The 15,405-nt window shown below is 32.5% G+C and overlaps 2 protein-coding genes across 2 annotated transcripts; one reads left to right on the top strand and one right to left on the bottom strand.

The window, feature by feature from the left end:
• Window positions 1-3,696: 3,696 nt before the first annotated feature.
• Window positions 3,697-12,187, top strand: LOC100802162 (golgin candidate 1). Its single transcript, XM_003517597.5, has 21 exons — window positions 3,697-3,922; window positions 4,394-4,474; window positions 4,872-4,921; window positions 5,002-5,613; window positions 5,706-5,768; window positions 5,850-5,927; window positions 6,036-6,239; window positions 6,943-6,999; window positions 7,085-7,159; window positions 7,239-7,310; window positions 8,430-8,492; window positions 8,602-8,700; window positions 9,230-9,307; window positions 9,415-9,483; window positions 10,469-10,516; window positions 10,591-10,686; window positions 10,767-10,843; window positions 11,164-11,209; window positions 11,294-11,392; window positions 11,487-11,531; window positions 11,665-12,187. Exons 1-21 carry the CDS (start codon window positions 3,895-3,897, stop codon window positions 11,734-11,736), a joined length of 2,112 nt encoding a protein of 703 aa, XP_003517645.1. The 5' UTR covers window positions 3,697-3,894; the 3' UTR covers window positions 11,737-12,187.
• Window positions 12,188-12,930: 743 nt separating this feature from the next.
• On the bottom strand, window positions 12,931-15,405 carry LOC100500532 (bS6_MRPS6 domain-containing protein). Its single transcript, NM_001248767.3, has 3 exons — window positions 15,303-15,405; window positions 14,392-14,625; window positions 12,931-13,474 (listed from the first exon to the last, which is right to left on the bottom strand). The coding sequence occupies exons 2-3, from the start codon at window positions 14,572-14,574 to the stop codon at window positions 13,223-13,225; spliced, it is 435 nt and encodes a 144-aa protein (NP_001235696.2). The 5' UTR covers window positions 14,575-14,625; window positions 15,303-15,405; the 3' UTR covers window positions 12,931-13,222.

Raw genomic sequence — 15,405 nt, 5'->3', positions numbered from 1 at the left:
GAAATATTGCTTCAATTAATTAATAATGGGGTAAAGCCGTAAATGGTACTTTAACCTTCAAAGTTTTGGTTTGTATATTATATATTTAAATTTGATTATGTGTGTAGCCAAGCAAACACTATTTTTTTTTTTGTTCCAAAGTTATCAGCTTAAACATTAAATTTCAACCAAAAAAGGCTCTCATTCTTTTTCTTGTAAAATCTTTTTTTCTTATATATCTTAAAATCCTATTTTCACATTATGTATATATTTTTTCAAAATTATCGTTTTTCCATTTTTAAAAATTTTTAAAATTATTTCATATTCTTAATCAAGCATAGATACTAAAATATTTAGATAAGAAATAACATCTCAAGATTTTTAAGTAAAAGATAACAGTAAAATCAAATTTATTGAAATATAAATTTAAGAGAACTAAAAATGTAATTACATATTTATTCTTCCTACTTAAGAGATGTTTATATTTAACAAGCCATTACTCGTTATAGCCTTATAAGCTTATATCAAATCGTGAAACAGTTTAAATTTGAAGAAGCTAGTTTGGTTTCTCCATTTTCCGATCCAAGAAAGAGAAAAGACCTTCGTTCAGGCAGAAAATACCAAATAGAATCTCTTATCAAATAAAAAGCAATATCAAATCGAAACTTTTGTCTTTATTATTTTAAATGAACATTGTGATGTGGAATTGGGTGGTCTAACTAATCCTTTTGTCCAAGCATACTTATCGTCTTAAATTTTTAATAGGCTTTAACTCTTTTGGTACACTCATAGGCTTTACTTATTAATTACTTTCTACTTTTAAAATAATTATCATTTTAGAGAGAAAATCTTATTTATTTTATTTTAAAAGAATTTCAAATTTTTATTTATTTAATTTTTAGTATATCATAAAACAAAATAAATAGAATAATAATTTGATTAATATATGATTACGTTTAAAAATAAAACTTTAATTCTCTCTTAACGCTAGTACTACATATAAAAACTCCAAAAGTTATGTTTTAAATAGGAGAAAGTATAGTTCGTTGATCTTTAATAAAAATCAGCTTAAATGTACTCCAAATATCCATATTCCTCGTATAAATGATCCATAATTTGAGGTTTTCTTTTCCTTTCGGTTGAAATAATTTGAGAGATATATTTGGGTTTGCGTCCAACACTAAGGTTGTGACGTTGCCATGTGTGCAATGTATTGACCAAAAAGTAATTATGAGTGGCTGCAATTAATTTACATTTAATTTAATAGATAAGGCTGGGATTCCTCATGTCTCTTTTGTCTTTACAAAAGTAGGATTATTATTTTTGCATTAAAGGATTTAACATTTATAACTATTGGAAAGAAAATAATTTAATTTGGTATCATATTATTTTTTATATTTTCACTTTCAATTATTATAATATTTTATTTAAACCTCCAACAACAACATTACTATAAAAACAAAAATTTCAACAACAATTATATATTTTAAAACTAATTATACCTAACTATATATAAATAACCTACAAGTTCAAATAAGAAATGTCTTTTTTAAATAGTAATAAAAAAAAAAGGACACAAGAAGACCTTGTGTAGACATATGCTTGTATGCGCGTCTTTTAATTTCGGTTGGCAGTTATTTGTAAGTTTTTATAAAGCCAGGATTAATTATTAAAGTATGATAGTATAATCAGATTTATTTAAATTTTAGTAAAAGAAATATTATTCCGTACCCCATCTCTTAAAAAGAATTAGTACCATGGAAGTGTTTAATTCAAATGAAAGAATAATTTTTTTAGCGAAATCATTTTCCTAGAATGGAATCCTTCATTGAATATCCTGGTAGGATCATGTTGTTCCAGAAAAGCAGTGTTTTATTTGGTGATCAGATAAAGAACTAATTTGTTTAAGTTTATTTTTAAAATAAATATTTTATAATGATAAATTTATGATTATTTTTTATGTTTTTGTCTAAATTAAGTTTACTTAAAATAAACAGTTTTTTTTATTTTAAAAAAATCATATCTATTTTTTAAAAAAATATTTATATAATTTTTTTTAAGTTTAAACAAACTGAGAAATAGAATTTAACTGTAGAAAAAATGGGTTGGGTGAGATATTAGTAACTCAATTTTTTTCAATAAATGGAAGAGGAGAATAGGAGATGTAACATTTAGGAGCAAAATTGAAAATTAGTTTTTAGGCTTATACCGATTTGGGGCACTCCGGTTGTGGATTGGTTTGGCCCAACTAGATTTCTTTGCACACCCCACTGAAAAGGATGTGTGTCACACTGTTGTTGCTGGCATTAATTTTTTAAGGCCATTACTTTTTATACTTCACAAATTTCTCCCTGCACCCCATTTTAATTTTTAAATTTTTAAAATCTCCAAATTGTCCTCCTTCTTTTAAGGCCATTACTTCTTACACCCCACAAATATTCTGGATTAGATTTTTTGAAGTACACAAATTGCAATCTGGAAAACATAATCCGTAATAATCTTTTTCATGTTATGGATTCCTAAATTAAAAAAATAACACCCTATTTTGTAAATTCCAGATTAGTAATCCCAGAAGTCTTTAGTGTATTCCGGAAGACTTTTATCAACATTCTGAATTTATTATTCTGAAAGTCTTCTTTAATATTGCGGATGTCATAATTCTAGTACTTTTTTTTTTTTACATTCACGGTTTTCCAAAAGCCTTTTTTTAATATTGAAATTTTATTGATGTTTTTTTAGTAGTTTAATGTTTTGGAGTGTACTGCAAATCGTGAGTATATGTATGTTGTTATGCCGAGTTTAGTGTAGAGAATGAAAATAGAAAATAAATATTTAAAATTTTGAATTAAAATAGAATATAAAATGTCACATAAAACTCCACATTATTTTTCCTTTATTTTCCTCTTTCTCCCCTTAACCAAACACAACATTAATGATGGCCACAAGAGCTTATTTTGAGTGTCATAAAAAAATGATTTGGGTTTGAATTCGGATACGTGGATTGATTTGTTTGGGGATTTTTATTTTGGATGTTCTTATCTTTTGTTGGTACTATATAAATGTTGCAAAAGCTTTAATGTATTAAATCTCATTAAAACTTTGCAGTTAAATGTGTTTAAGCAGAAACAATATTAGGATGGATGACCTATTAGAAAATCCACATATTGCACATTTTTTAAATCGAATATACATTAAAAAAAAAAGCTTTAAAAGTCGGGTGGAGGCTGGTTAGGGTTCAATTCAAAGTCAGGATAAGGGTATTTTTGACCTTTTAATTTTCATATGGGGCGCAGAAAGCAATGACTGTTGTTAACGACACTAGACAAAGACATGGTAAAGTATTTTTTCGGACAAAGCTTACTCGGATTAAAAAAAATGAAAAACAGTATTTATTAGTTTTTTTTAATTAATGTGTTTATTAGTTTTTTAATTAGAAAAATATTTTAATTAGTTATTAAAAATACACTAATATTAAAAATAAAACTAATTAGATTTTTTAATTATCTATTAAAAATATGAAGAAAAAAACAATTTTCATTTTCAAAAAAAAATATTTTGTTAGTTTTTTTAATCAATAGAATACATTAACGACCCAAGCGGTTAATATACTAAAATGAATCATTCATATGGAAACAATTATTAGATTTTATTTATCTTTCCATTAAATTTCAAATTAATGAGGATAAAAGATGAAGAAAAAAAAATAGTATATGACACATCCTCACTTAAGAGGGGTGCAGTTTATTAGAATTAGAGAGAAAGAAGCGGTTTTATATTTCTCGCGCGATTCGTTTCAGGCAAGTGCAGTGCAGAAACAAAGCGACGTCGTTCATTGGACGATGAAAGAAGCTCAACAAGTGCTGGATCTCTGAACTCTTTGCGATTCGAATCTCGAGTCGTTGATCGTTTCGGACAATGGATTCGTGGCTCAAAGCCGCTGAAGGTGACGGATCTCGCTCCTCCTAGATTCGTATCTTATAATCCTCCAATTTCGTTTTTGATGTTGTTATTTTTAATAATCGCAATGTTTGGTTGATCATCGAATCTTTGATGGATGGTTAATGCTGACGTGTTGATGTGCTCTTGCGTAAAATTATGTTCTTCAAATGGTTTTGCCAAATTACTTAATACTATTGTTTTTGGTGAGGGACTGTGATGCTTATGATGTATTAGGGAATGAACTGGTGAGTGTTAAGTGTTAATGGTTTCATCAATGTAATACACTAACTAATACTTGTAATTCAATGAAGGACTGCATTGTGTATTAGGAGTATTATTGCCTTCATTATTATTGCTTAGGTGACGTGGGTGATGGCGGTGACTGGTGAGAGGGAGTTATATCACTTGAGATGCATTTTGAGCTTAACTCTGACGTGTATAGCCTTTTTTTTTTTTTTTGTCTTTGGTTGATCAGGTTTATTTGAAGTTGTAGATCGACGAGCGAAGGCTGTTGCCAGTGACTTATCAGAGGAGCAGGGTGATCTTAAGTCTCCAGGTTTATATTTTAGTTCTTTTGGTTTGCCACCTAGTTAGCCGTCAATACATGCTGAAAATTAGACTTGGGTTATTGCTGAAAAGCTGTGGTGCCAATTTAAACCTGAAGTTCCGTTTCTTATTCTCTTTCTGATAATCTTTTGCTTGGTATAAACAAACCATTTTGGTTTAAAACATTAAGTGTCTGTCTGGTTCAGCTTGTTTTGAAGAAATAATTGCTTATTTTTCATTGCCTATTTTTGTTAGCTTTCTTGGAGAACTTTTGAAAATTAAGGAATAATTTCCCAATATTTTTAATTGCCCAAAACAAATGAACCTGGCATTATGTCTTTTGGATACATATTCTCCAATATCAGAAATGCTTACAATTGTTTTATTGTTACCTTTTTAATAAATAGCATCAAATGGGCAAGGATCTCAGGGCAAGAAGACAAAATCAAAACCAAAGGTATTGCCATTGCATTACTATCCAACATCAACAAATAATATTCATGTAATATTCACATTTGTCTTTTTGAGATTTTGCAGGCTCAAAAGGGACTATCCGACTCATCAACTACAATTAGTGATACTACTCAGGAGAAAAGTGGATCTCCATCAGCACCTGCGGACATAGCAACTTCAATAGACAAAGTTGATCCTGAAATAATTGATGGGAGCGCTTCAACATCTACAAACCAACCAAAGGAGCCACGACCTAGCGATGCAACATCACCCTTGTTAGGCTCTTCATTATCAAAAATGCTAGGCGATGATGTTGGTAAACATGACCCAGATGATGTGGAAACATTAGTAAATGATGCTGATATTGGAGTTGCCACTATTGCTGCTAATGGTGATACTGTCCAAGAGAGTGCTTCAGATGTTTGTGAGATGGATCCTCCTCCAGCTCCCAAAGAAATTGAGGGCCCCAGTGATGAACCCACTAGTACTGGGCAAATTATCAAATCTAGAGATTTAGATGCCAGTAAAAATGTGGATATAGAGAAATCTGAATCTGTGGCTTCTGACACAGCTCCTAATAATGATACTATACTCAAAGATTCTGATGTAAAACTTGAATCTGTTGTGGATGAAAAAAGCCAAGAGGATCACAAAACTGATATCTCCCCCAAAAAAGTACAGGATCAACTTGATGAGGTAATACTTAAAATGGAGAAGTTTAGATGTTCTTACTTATACACATCTTTAGTAAAAAAATCTTCTGACTAATTTTTTTAGTTGGTACATAGGCTCAAGGATTACTTAAAACAACAAAATCTACTGGTCAGTCTAAAGAGGCAAGGTTAGCTCGGGTAAGGGTGTTTCTTAAACCAATAAAATCTTCCTAATTGCTTATTATAGATGCCTGATTAATATTTCCTAATGATGCTCAGGTCTGTGCTGGATTGTCATCCCGTCTTCAAGAATACAAATCTGAAAATGCACAGTTGGAGGAACTTCTCACTTCAGAGGTTAAGCACCATCACTATTTCCTGTTAAAGGAATAAAAGGTCTCATTATATGCTTGAAATGAAAACATATTGACTATCGTATCACTTAAATCAATTCTAAATCTACAGAGAGAGCTGAGTAAATCATATGAAGCTAGCATAAAACAGCTACAGAAGGATTTGTCTGAAAGTAAAAGGGAAGTGACCAGAGTTGAATCAAATATGGTTGAGGCTTTGGCTGCAAAAAATGCTGAAATTGAGGCACTTTTAAGTTCGATGGATGCTGTTAAGAGGCAGGCTGCATTGTCAGAAGGAAATCTAGCTTCCCTGCAGGTTCCTCTTAGTTAATTTATTGATGCGTGTCTTACAATATTTTATTTCCTCCCTTGCACCTGCTGTTTCCACCTAAACTATATTCTGTTCAAATTGCTTTGATTTTGTGGAAGCTTTTTGTTTAATGAATAATGAACTTGTTGGATTTGCTTCAGTGTTGGCATCATACATTTTTATACACAGTCTTGGCTAATTGTGACATATTGATTGAAGTTTAAATAATCCCTTCTCCAAGTTGGTCTATGAATCTTAAGATCTAATTTGTATACTTTTATTGTTCTACCAAGAATTTTTGGTCTATGAATGACAAGGGTTGCTAGAAATGCATGTTCAACTATCCAATTTTTGCCACTATCACAAAGAAATCTACCACTACTTTCTTTCAGTACATACCATGCTTTTCTTGCTGCCCGTGTTATAGCTATAAGATTGTCATTGATTTGCGGTTTGTGTTAGTCTGTATGTGATGTCTGTTAAAATTTACTTGCTTAGCAGAATCAGGGAATCTATTTACTCTATGAATCAGTAAAATATTTGGCTATTGTAGACTTGTTGGACTGGGCAACATAGTGATCTACCTACTTCAGTTTCCTTCATTAGTGTTGGATTAATCGTTTAACTATAGTTTGTACCTTAAATATATTCTAATGCTGGAGTGTTATTTATAATTATGGCTCGGGTAACACTATTCATATCTTACCAGGCAAGCATGGAATCAATGATGAGAAATCGAGAACTAAGTGAAACAAGGATGATGCAGGTAAGTAGATTCTGTTATGCATGTAAGATTACTATAATTATACAATGATGAAGTTGTTTGCATATTAAAATTGTTGTTCTTGCAGGCTCTAAGAGAGGAGCTAGCATCTGCTGAGCGAAGAGCAGAAGAGGAGCGTGCTGCACATAATGCTACCAAAATGGTCTCTAACTTGAATTATTTATTTCTCAAGTTTCTGTGTTTTGCATTATATTTTAGTGATTCTGTGATCGGTAGAACAGGCTGCTATGGAAAGAGAAGTGGAATTGGAGCACAGAGCAGTTGAGTCATCCACTGCACTTGCAAGGATACAGGTAATGTAAGCACTTAGTGTGGTTTAACTTTTAAATGGAGTGTAAAACATATTAAAGCACTGTTTTTTCGTTTGGTTTTTGCCATATGTCGTTAAATTTGTATCATGATTGAATTGACAACATTATTGTAGGCATACTAGCTGCTTGTCAAGTTGTCTATGCGGCTAAAAATTCTGTATATGAACTTTGTAATCTAGAGCTTGTACAGAAAACATGTAATCGGATTCTAAGCACAGGTGGAAATTTATTGTGGAGAATATTTTTTAAAATAACATGTATTTAGAATACTAGTATCCAAGCCTTGCGATATTTTCAGGCAGCTATCGCTGTTAGTTACTTTTGGGATTGCATTTTTGCCATATTTCCACACATCTTTTTGTGCTAGCCTATTTACTTAGAGATCAGGTTGGCTGGAGCATTTTTGGGCTGCTATGGGCCAGTCATATTGCTTTTGGCATCCTTGTAGGGACAGAGAAATATTTTTAGAAGGAAGAGGGGAAGTATAGAAGTTTAAGGCATCCTCTTTAGCAGAAAAAAGGAGGTACTAGAAAGTAAAAAAATGCAGCAAAGTTGCCCAATCTCCATTTAAGTCTGAAAAGTTTACTACATTAACACAGCTATTAGAAGAACGACACAAAGTTCATATATATAATTCTATATCCTAATAATTGTCCTGGTATGCGTAAAAGTATGTGTGAATCTTCAATTACTGGGGGTGTCTGGGAATATGAAAGAGTCTTGTATAGTGAATCTTGTGATGATTATAAAATAATTTTCATCAGCAGAAATGTTGAAAGATTTTGGTCACATTTAAATTTGAAGCGGGTCATCCCAGCTTGTTCAATGCTGCTACGCAAGTCTGACTACATTCCCTTAAGATTTTGGTAAAGTTTGGCATCATATTGTCATCAATGATGTCTTTCGGTCTTGCTATTTAAATTTTTAATAGAGATTTACTTTACCAAAAACAAAAATGAACAATTGTAACAAGTCCACAATGATAAACCATGTGTTAATAAGGTTGCTTTGGTCCACTCTGTCCAGCTATTTTGCTTGGTGAATTGTTATTGACATTAGGTTAAATATATAGATTGATTTGTTAGTTGCTCCTCTTTTCAGAGAGTAGCGGACGAGAGGACAGCAAAAGCCACAGAACTTGAGCAGAAAGTGGCACTTCTCGAGGTACATGGATAACAGTTAACTTTTTCCATTTTGAATGTGAAGGCTGATTAGTGATTACTATTCTGAAAGAAAGATCCACTAAATAGTTTTTGGTAACATCTGTTATCAGGTTGAATGCGCATCTTTAAATCAAGAACTACAAGATATGGAAGCCCGTGTGCGCCGGGAACAAAAAAAGGCACCAGAAGAGGCAAATCAAGTAATTCAGGTATAGACTCAGATTATTGATAAGAGAGTAGGTTGATTTGCAACTTTAGTGGGTTTCCTTATATTTCACATCTTCTACAAAGTTTATCAATAAGTGTATAGCATATTTAAAGAATCAGTGTCCTTTTTGGTTGATTGCGTAAACCATTTCAAAGCACATTTGATTTGCTGTATAAATATAAATAGAACACATTTGTTATTTTATGTTTATGTTTGTCCTGTTCAATATTTAGACCTTTCCCCCTATTTGCTTCTTTTAGACAACTGAAACTCTTGCTAATTTTATGTTTGTCCTGCTAATTCTATTAAAATACAAATTAGACCTAAGTGTCATTTTTTTAGCAAAAGAAAATTCAAGAGGGGAAGGAGTGGGGTCTGTGGAAAAATTTCCCATGCTCATAGTTGAACGTGGGCACAGCTGGGCCCATGTCAACAGTTGCCACAACCATTTCTAGATGACAATTATGATAATATTAGTGATAATTTTTCATCCTTATGGAATTATAACCATGGCAGTTTCATATATTTAGATGCAGGCATGGCAGGAAGAATTGGAGCGTGCACGTCAAGGTCAGAGGGAAGCTGAAAACAAGCTATCATCCTTGGAGGCAAGATTCATTTTTTTTTTTCTTGTGAAGTTTATTTGAGATAATCACCTCTCTTGCAGGTCAAGTTGCACATTCCATTATTGATATGTTTGGTTTCACTGTTTCAGGCTGAAATGCAAAAAATGAGAGTTGAAATGGCTGCCATGAAGAGGGATGCTGAGCATTACTCACGTCAGGTAATAAAACCTCCTTGTTTCTTAAGTAGGAAGAGCTTAAGACTTAATGGTCATACTCATACCACTGCCTTACTAGTGAAATTTTCAAGTTATGCCCTCATGATTGTACTGCATCATTTTCTGTAGATTGTCATATAAATGGTCTTGTTTCTATTTTTTTATGGGGGGGGGGGGGGGGAATATAAGGTAAAACCATTTCCAGTTGAGGAATGATCAGTTAATTACTACTTATTAACCATCTAATCTAACTGGTTAATTGATAATTGTTTCTAAACTGAATATTTTTTACTATTAAATCCTTTTAGTAATTTTCTTTGTAATATTTACCATGCATGGAAATCTATCTTGAACATCACCTCTTGGCACTTTTGAAACATTGTAATTACATTAGTACCTCTTGTACTTATCTTTTATATTAATATAATTTATCTCTGCTGATCAAAAAAAATATATTAACTTTGGATGGAAGTATACCTGTGAATTTGAATGGACTCAATTCCAGATATAATGGTGCATAATTTTTTTGTTATTATGGAGTGTTATCCTATTTGTCTAAGCATAAATGATAAATTACTTAGTCATAATCACCATCCAAATTATATTTATGGTTGATTACTGGGTGGTCTAGACCCTAGACTATTTTACCGAGAAAAAGAATTGCATCGCGTTTGAAATGGGTGTCATGATTTATTTGTTAGATAAGTATAAGCATCCATGCATCTTCCCAGTTACATGCCATATATTTAATATCAATCAGATATTACCTTGAGTAATGGTAGCAATACTTTCCTTGACACTCTTTTTCACACACACTACACTCTCCAGCCTATCATGCTATTCTTGCGTGGGTTGACATATAAGAAAGTTGAAGTTAATATAGTACTCTTAGCGAGTTTATGTTTGGTTAGTACTCTTAACAATGTTTTGGTGCTATGATAATTTTGGAATACTGCTTGTTCTAAGCATCATCTTAATGTTGTAACAGGAGCATATGGAGTTAGAGAAACGCTATCGGGAACTGACTGACCTTTTGGTAATTTTTCATGATTAAATTTCATGCAACTAACCTGTGATATTCAATAAATTTATATTTTATCTTCATTTCAGTACTACAAACAAACTCAATTAGAAACCATGGTCAGTGAAAAAGCTGCTGCAGAGTTTCAATTGGAAAAGGAAATTAAGCGTCTTCAGGAAGCAAAGGTATGTGACCAAGTTCCTGTGGCTGCTTGATTAGTAGTTTGACTTCACCTTGATTTTCAAATCATTGTTATATTGAACAGGCAGAGGCAGAAAGAAGTAGAGTTTCTCGTCGAGCATCATCATCTTGGGAAGATGAGACTGAAATAAAATCCCTTGAGTATGTTTCCTCTTACTGTCTTAAAGTATTTATCTTGTTTATCTGTAATGCATTTGATTAAAATGTTCATAAACTTTATCCTTCAATAGTCATATGCCCTGCTACCAGCAATGGAAGTTCCTGCAAACGCAATAAAATGCTCTCATCCTTCGTGCAACTCTATTTGTTTACCCTCCCCACATTAAATTATCTCTTGCATTTTCTTCTTATTCTAATCTATTATTTTCTTTATCAGCATTCTAATCTATTCATTACTTCATAAATGGTAAAGTTTTCATTTCCTTTGTGAAGTTTGGAATCTTATAAAGTGAAAATTGCAGGCCGCTTCCTTTGCATCACCGTCATTTGGTCGGTGCAAGTATTCAGGTATAACAACCATCATGTTTCATGTCATTTTCATTCTCCATTGTAGCATTATTTTTAACTTTGTATGTGGCATGTCTCATGCAGTTGCAAAAGGCAGTGAAACTATTAGATTCTGGGGCTGTCAGGGCCACAAGATTTCTCTGGCAGTATCCAACAGCTCGAGTTATTTTATTTTTCTACTTGGTGAGATCATTAGATGTTTAAAATGTCAATTTAGTTGGGATGAAATACCATTGAAGGATTTGAAATTTTACTTACCTTGAGAAATTGCAAACAGGTGTTTGTACATCTCTTCTTGATGTATCTCTTGCATCGCCTTCAGGTAAAGATCCAATTGCAATATAGAATATATGACAATTACTGATACATGCAGCCATGTTAAACCTATCCCTTTGAGTATAGCTTATCACAGTAAAATCTTTTGGATTCTGAATATTTTTTTATCTTCTATGTAGGTACAAGCTGACACATTGGCCGCTAGAGAAGTTGCAGAATCTATGGGACTTTCTAACCAGAATTTACCGTGACTCTTCAAAAATATTCCATCTAGGGCATGTGTCAGGTGTTAATAATATCTTCCTGACTACATATATTTTCAAGTGTACATTTCCAATGCCGCTGCTTAGGGTGGCTTGATAATGGTTTTCAGCAAATTACTCGTGCATTGCAAACCAAAAGAGGAACTTAGGTACAGGCATCTTATGTCTCAAGTTGATCTTTTGAGAAACTGTTGCAAGATGGAGTTGGGAAAATTGGAATTTGCTTTAGCCGTATGATTATTGAATGGGTGGCACAGCTTCTCTTTCTTGTGTAGGCTGTCCTGAAAATTGAATTGGTTGATTATATGTTTATTCGTTTTTTCTTCTCCGAAAATGTATTTTGAGTGGAACGATGTAGATACAAATATATTTTGTGATATCATTTTTCTTCGTTCCAAGGGCAATTGCCAAAACTAATGAATATTCTGAGCTTGAATGATGAAAAGTTAGTTACTAGATTACTTAGTAACCGTACGATAATTACTATTTTTCTCTTTATTATTAGATATAAATTACAAGACATAAATGGGATTGTCGTAATGGCAAATATAATAAACCTTTGGTTTAGATACGTATACATTTCTAATCCGTTCTTATGTGTAATTCCTAAGCTTATGTTTATATTGATAGAAATAGAATAGAATGAAATATATAATTTTTTTCCATTAAGTGAATATATTACGATGGAATACAATAAAATAATTCTTTCATCTCACTTCTGTAAAAATAAATCATTCTTTGTTTTTCATTTTCGCTAAAAGCCTGATAATTTTGTTAATATAACAAATAAAAGAATCTTAAAATTAATCTTAAAGCAGACCATTTTCATAAACAAAAAGGATAACTATTTTATGTAATATTATACGCAAAAATCATGTCCCCCTCCCCAGCCATAATTAATACAAATTTCTGACTTTAATAAATGGAGTGATTTTCTTCTTTTTTTTCATGCATAATCCATGTCATTATCTTTCCCACCATAATCAGCAAAGTTCTTTATTGGCCAAAGTGGTGTTATAGCAGATAACCAGCGTTTATACCAACTTATATACGAGGCAATAAAATCCTTGGTGGTACATTTGCTTAAGTTTTTTTTTTATTATTATTCTTTTGCATGAAATATTACATTCCAAAGTATTGATGAATTTTGAAGTTGCTCTTATCCATTGAGAAAAATTGTTTGCTCTCAAGATATTAACATACGCACCAATTAGAAGTATATTGAATGAACCAAACTGTTCGTAGATCCTGGCTAACACAACCACGAGTTACAATTATTTCACCAAAGCTACAAAGATGTTTTTTTCGAATAGCAAGAGACAGCTCGGAGTTTATGAAATAACATGTTCGAGCCCACTGGTCATGTTTGATTGATACCTAGTACCGTAAGTAAGCAAATGTTTGACACCAACAATACTATGCAAAATGGTTTTGTACTCTCACAATGGAAACTAACAAGATACTCAGCTATCTTTTAGTTCACTGTTTCTTCTTCATTCACTTCATATTCCTCATCATCTTCATCCTCATCCTCATCACCATGTTTACCGATCTGGGACAATTTGCTTAGCTCATATCTACCTTCATCACCATAGGAGTCAAGCCCAAATTTTGTATTACGCTGCTTAACCAAAAGCCAACGCAGTAACCGGTCTTCCTTGTTTAGGTAATGCAACTCTTTGTTGATTTCAGGTGTAGCCATCATGCTCATTTGCATCAGTAGGCCCTACAGCAATTAAAAATGGAAAATGGAAACACATTATATTACAATTGCATAATTTCGATTCAAACTCAAAAAAATAATTTTTAAATCCTCCTATTTCGCAAATCAGGCTCTCAAACTAAGCAAAGTTTGCTGAAACTTCACTAGCTGCAAGCAGAATACCGCACATTCAATAATCAATAAACATTTTTCCGCATAAATTTTCAAGTATGTTCCAATTCAATTTTTTGAGCCACATTGGGTTAAATAGTACTGTGATAGTCATACATTTACATGTCTAATAAATCAACTTCTACCATACACCACCTCAAACCTAGAGTTATGTGAAACATCATATCACCAAATCCTTTGACATATGCTTATGTGAAATTGTACCACCAAAGCCTTTTTTTAATTCAACCTACATTACATTAATTTGGCAATTTTATATGCTTAGCTCTGTCCATGAATAATTCAACCCTGATAACAAAAAACAGTACAAGCAACGAGATTTTAATTTAAACAGAAAAAAAAAAGTATTCACCTAAAAGATGGTGGTTTGATCACATATTACTGGTGCACTAGTAGCTCAGTTTCTACAATGAGGTTAAATGCAAAGTGGCAAAATTTTCTAAACATGTAACACAAATAAATACCAGGTCTGAATTAATCTTACAAGAAAAAACAACTACATTATTGGCAAATGAATTCATTAATCTGAAGAAGCAGTAAAATTAAATATGAATTAAATGAGTTCCACCATCTAAATAGTAGAAGTCAATGAAGGATGATTGGTTGCATTCTTGAAGTGATTTCTAGGCTCAAAAACACACCAGCACACAAACATGCAATGCTTACATCAAAGAAAGCATTATAAAACAGCATATAAAAAACCTATAATGCATAAACTCTCGTTACAACATTACAGATAATCAACTCACCTGATAATATCTGCCATCTAGCTTTTTCACACCATAGCCCAACTGAACTTTTCCGAGACTCTTGATATCAGTGACAACCCCATTTCTTCTGCACACATGCTTTCCCACCCTCACAACTAAATCCATGACAGCTTCCTTCCTTATATGGGGCTTAAACAGAAACATACAATCATAAGGAGGCATCTTATTCTTATTCCTCCTGCTCAGGGTCAGCCAAGTCTGCTAACTATCTATCTGCATGAAATGCATCATATAGCAACAAATGAATTGCTAATACCATCTTTCAATTATATAATCAAATATAATGAGAACAAATGTCACTATAATTGTTTTTTTTTTTTTTGTAGACAAATGAATTTTATTTATTGATTACTAACCTTCGGTGCAAGATGTAACAAAGATTAATTGAGAAGTTACAAAAACATAAGAAACATAGACATCAATAGCATCCCCCAACCAAGCTACTGTAGGTCCGCTAGGTCATACAAGCGAGCTTGATCGTTTCATTTAACAAGTCGAGCTCGAGTAGCTAACGAATAGCTTGACTCATTTACACCCCTACCCCCAACCAAAACTATATATAAAAAGTAAACTAGCACAGATACTACACAAAACAACAAACACATCTGAATTGCTCTTCATGCTACTCAGAAGAGTATTAAAACTTGCGATCATGATAACGCAATTATTGGAGATGATGATAACTGCACCAACTCATAGTAACTAAAAATAACTGAATAAAAAAAACCAACTGGTTGGTACAAAGATATCCACACTATCATCAGAACTCATATTGCCCTTTTGGTGTTTGTGAAAATGTCACAACCACTCAAGCCATCGCCGCTACCTTATTCCCATTTTCAATCACAGTGGAACTAACCAAAAGGAAACAATGGATACGGAAATCGTACCTTCACCGCCGGCTATGAAATGGAAGCTCCACTTCGATCGACGAAGGCGATGCAGAGAAACTAGAGAAATAGTGAGTGCTAAACCTCCAAACCAAACGACCTC

This window comes from Glycine max, chromosome 1 (assembly GCF_000004515.6).
Source record: "Glycine max cultivar Williams 82 chromosome 1, Glycine_max_v4.0, whole genome shotgun sequence".
Classification (NCBI taxonomy): domain Eukaryota; kingdom Viridiplantae; phylum Streptophyta; class Magnoliopsida; order Fabales; family Fabaceae; genus Glycine; species Glycine max.
The sequence above is the reverse complement of the archived record's forward strand: the minus strand, read 5'-3'. Positions and strand labels throughout refer to the sequence as shown.

Bases quoted from the DNA above. Each gene is read 5' to 3' on its own strand.
- LOC100802162 (XM_003517597.5), top strand. From the start codon at position 3,895: ATGGATTCGTGGCTCAAAGCCGCTGAAG. The intron at 6,240-6,942 runs GTTCCTCTTAGT...ATATCTTACCAG, and splicing joins GAAATCTAGCTTCCCTGCAG to GCAAGCATGGAATCAATGAT. The intron at 8,701-9,229 runs GTATAGACTCAG...TCATATATTTAG, and splicing joins AGGCAAATCAAGTAATTCAG to ATGCAGGCATGGCAGGAAGA.
- LOC100500532 (NM_001248767.3), bottom strand. From the start codon at position 14,574: ATGCCTCCTTATGATTGTATGTTTCTGTTTAAGCCCCATATAAGGAAG. The intron at 13,475-14,391 runs GTGAGTTGATTA...TAATTGCTGTAG, and splicing joins TAGATGGCAGATATTATCAG to GGCCTACTGATGCAAATGAG.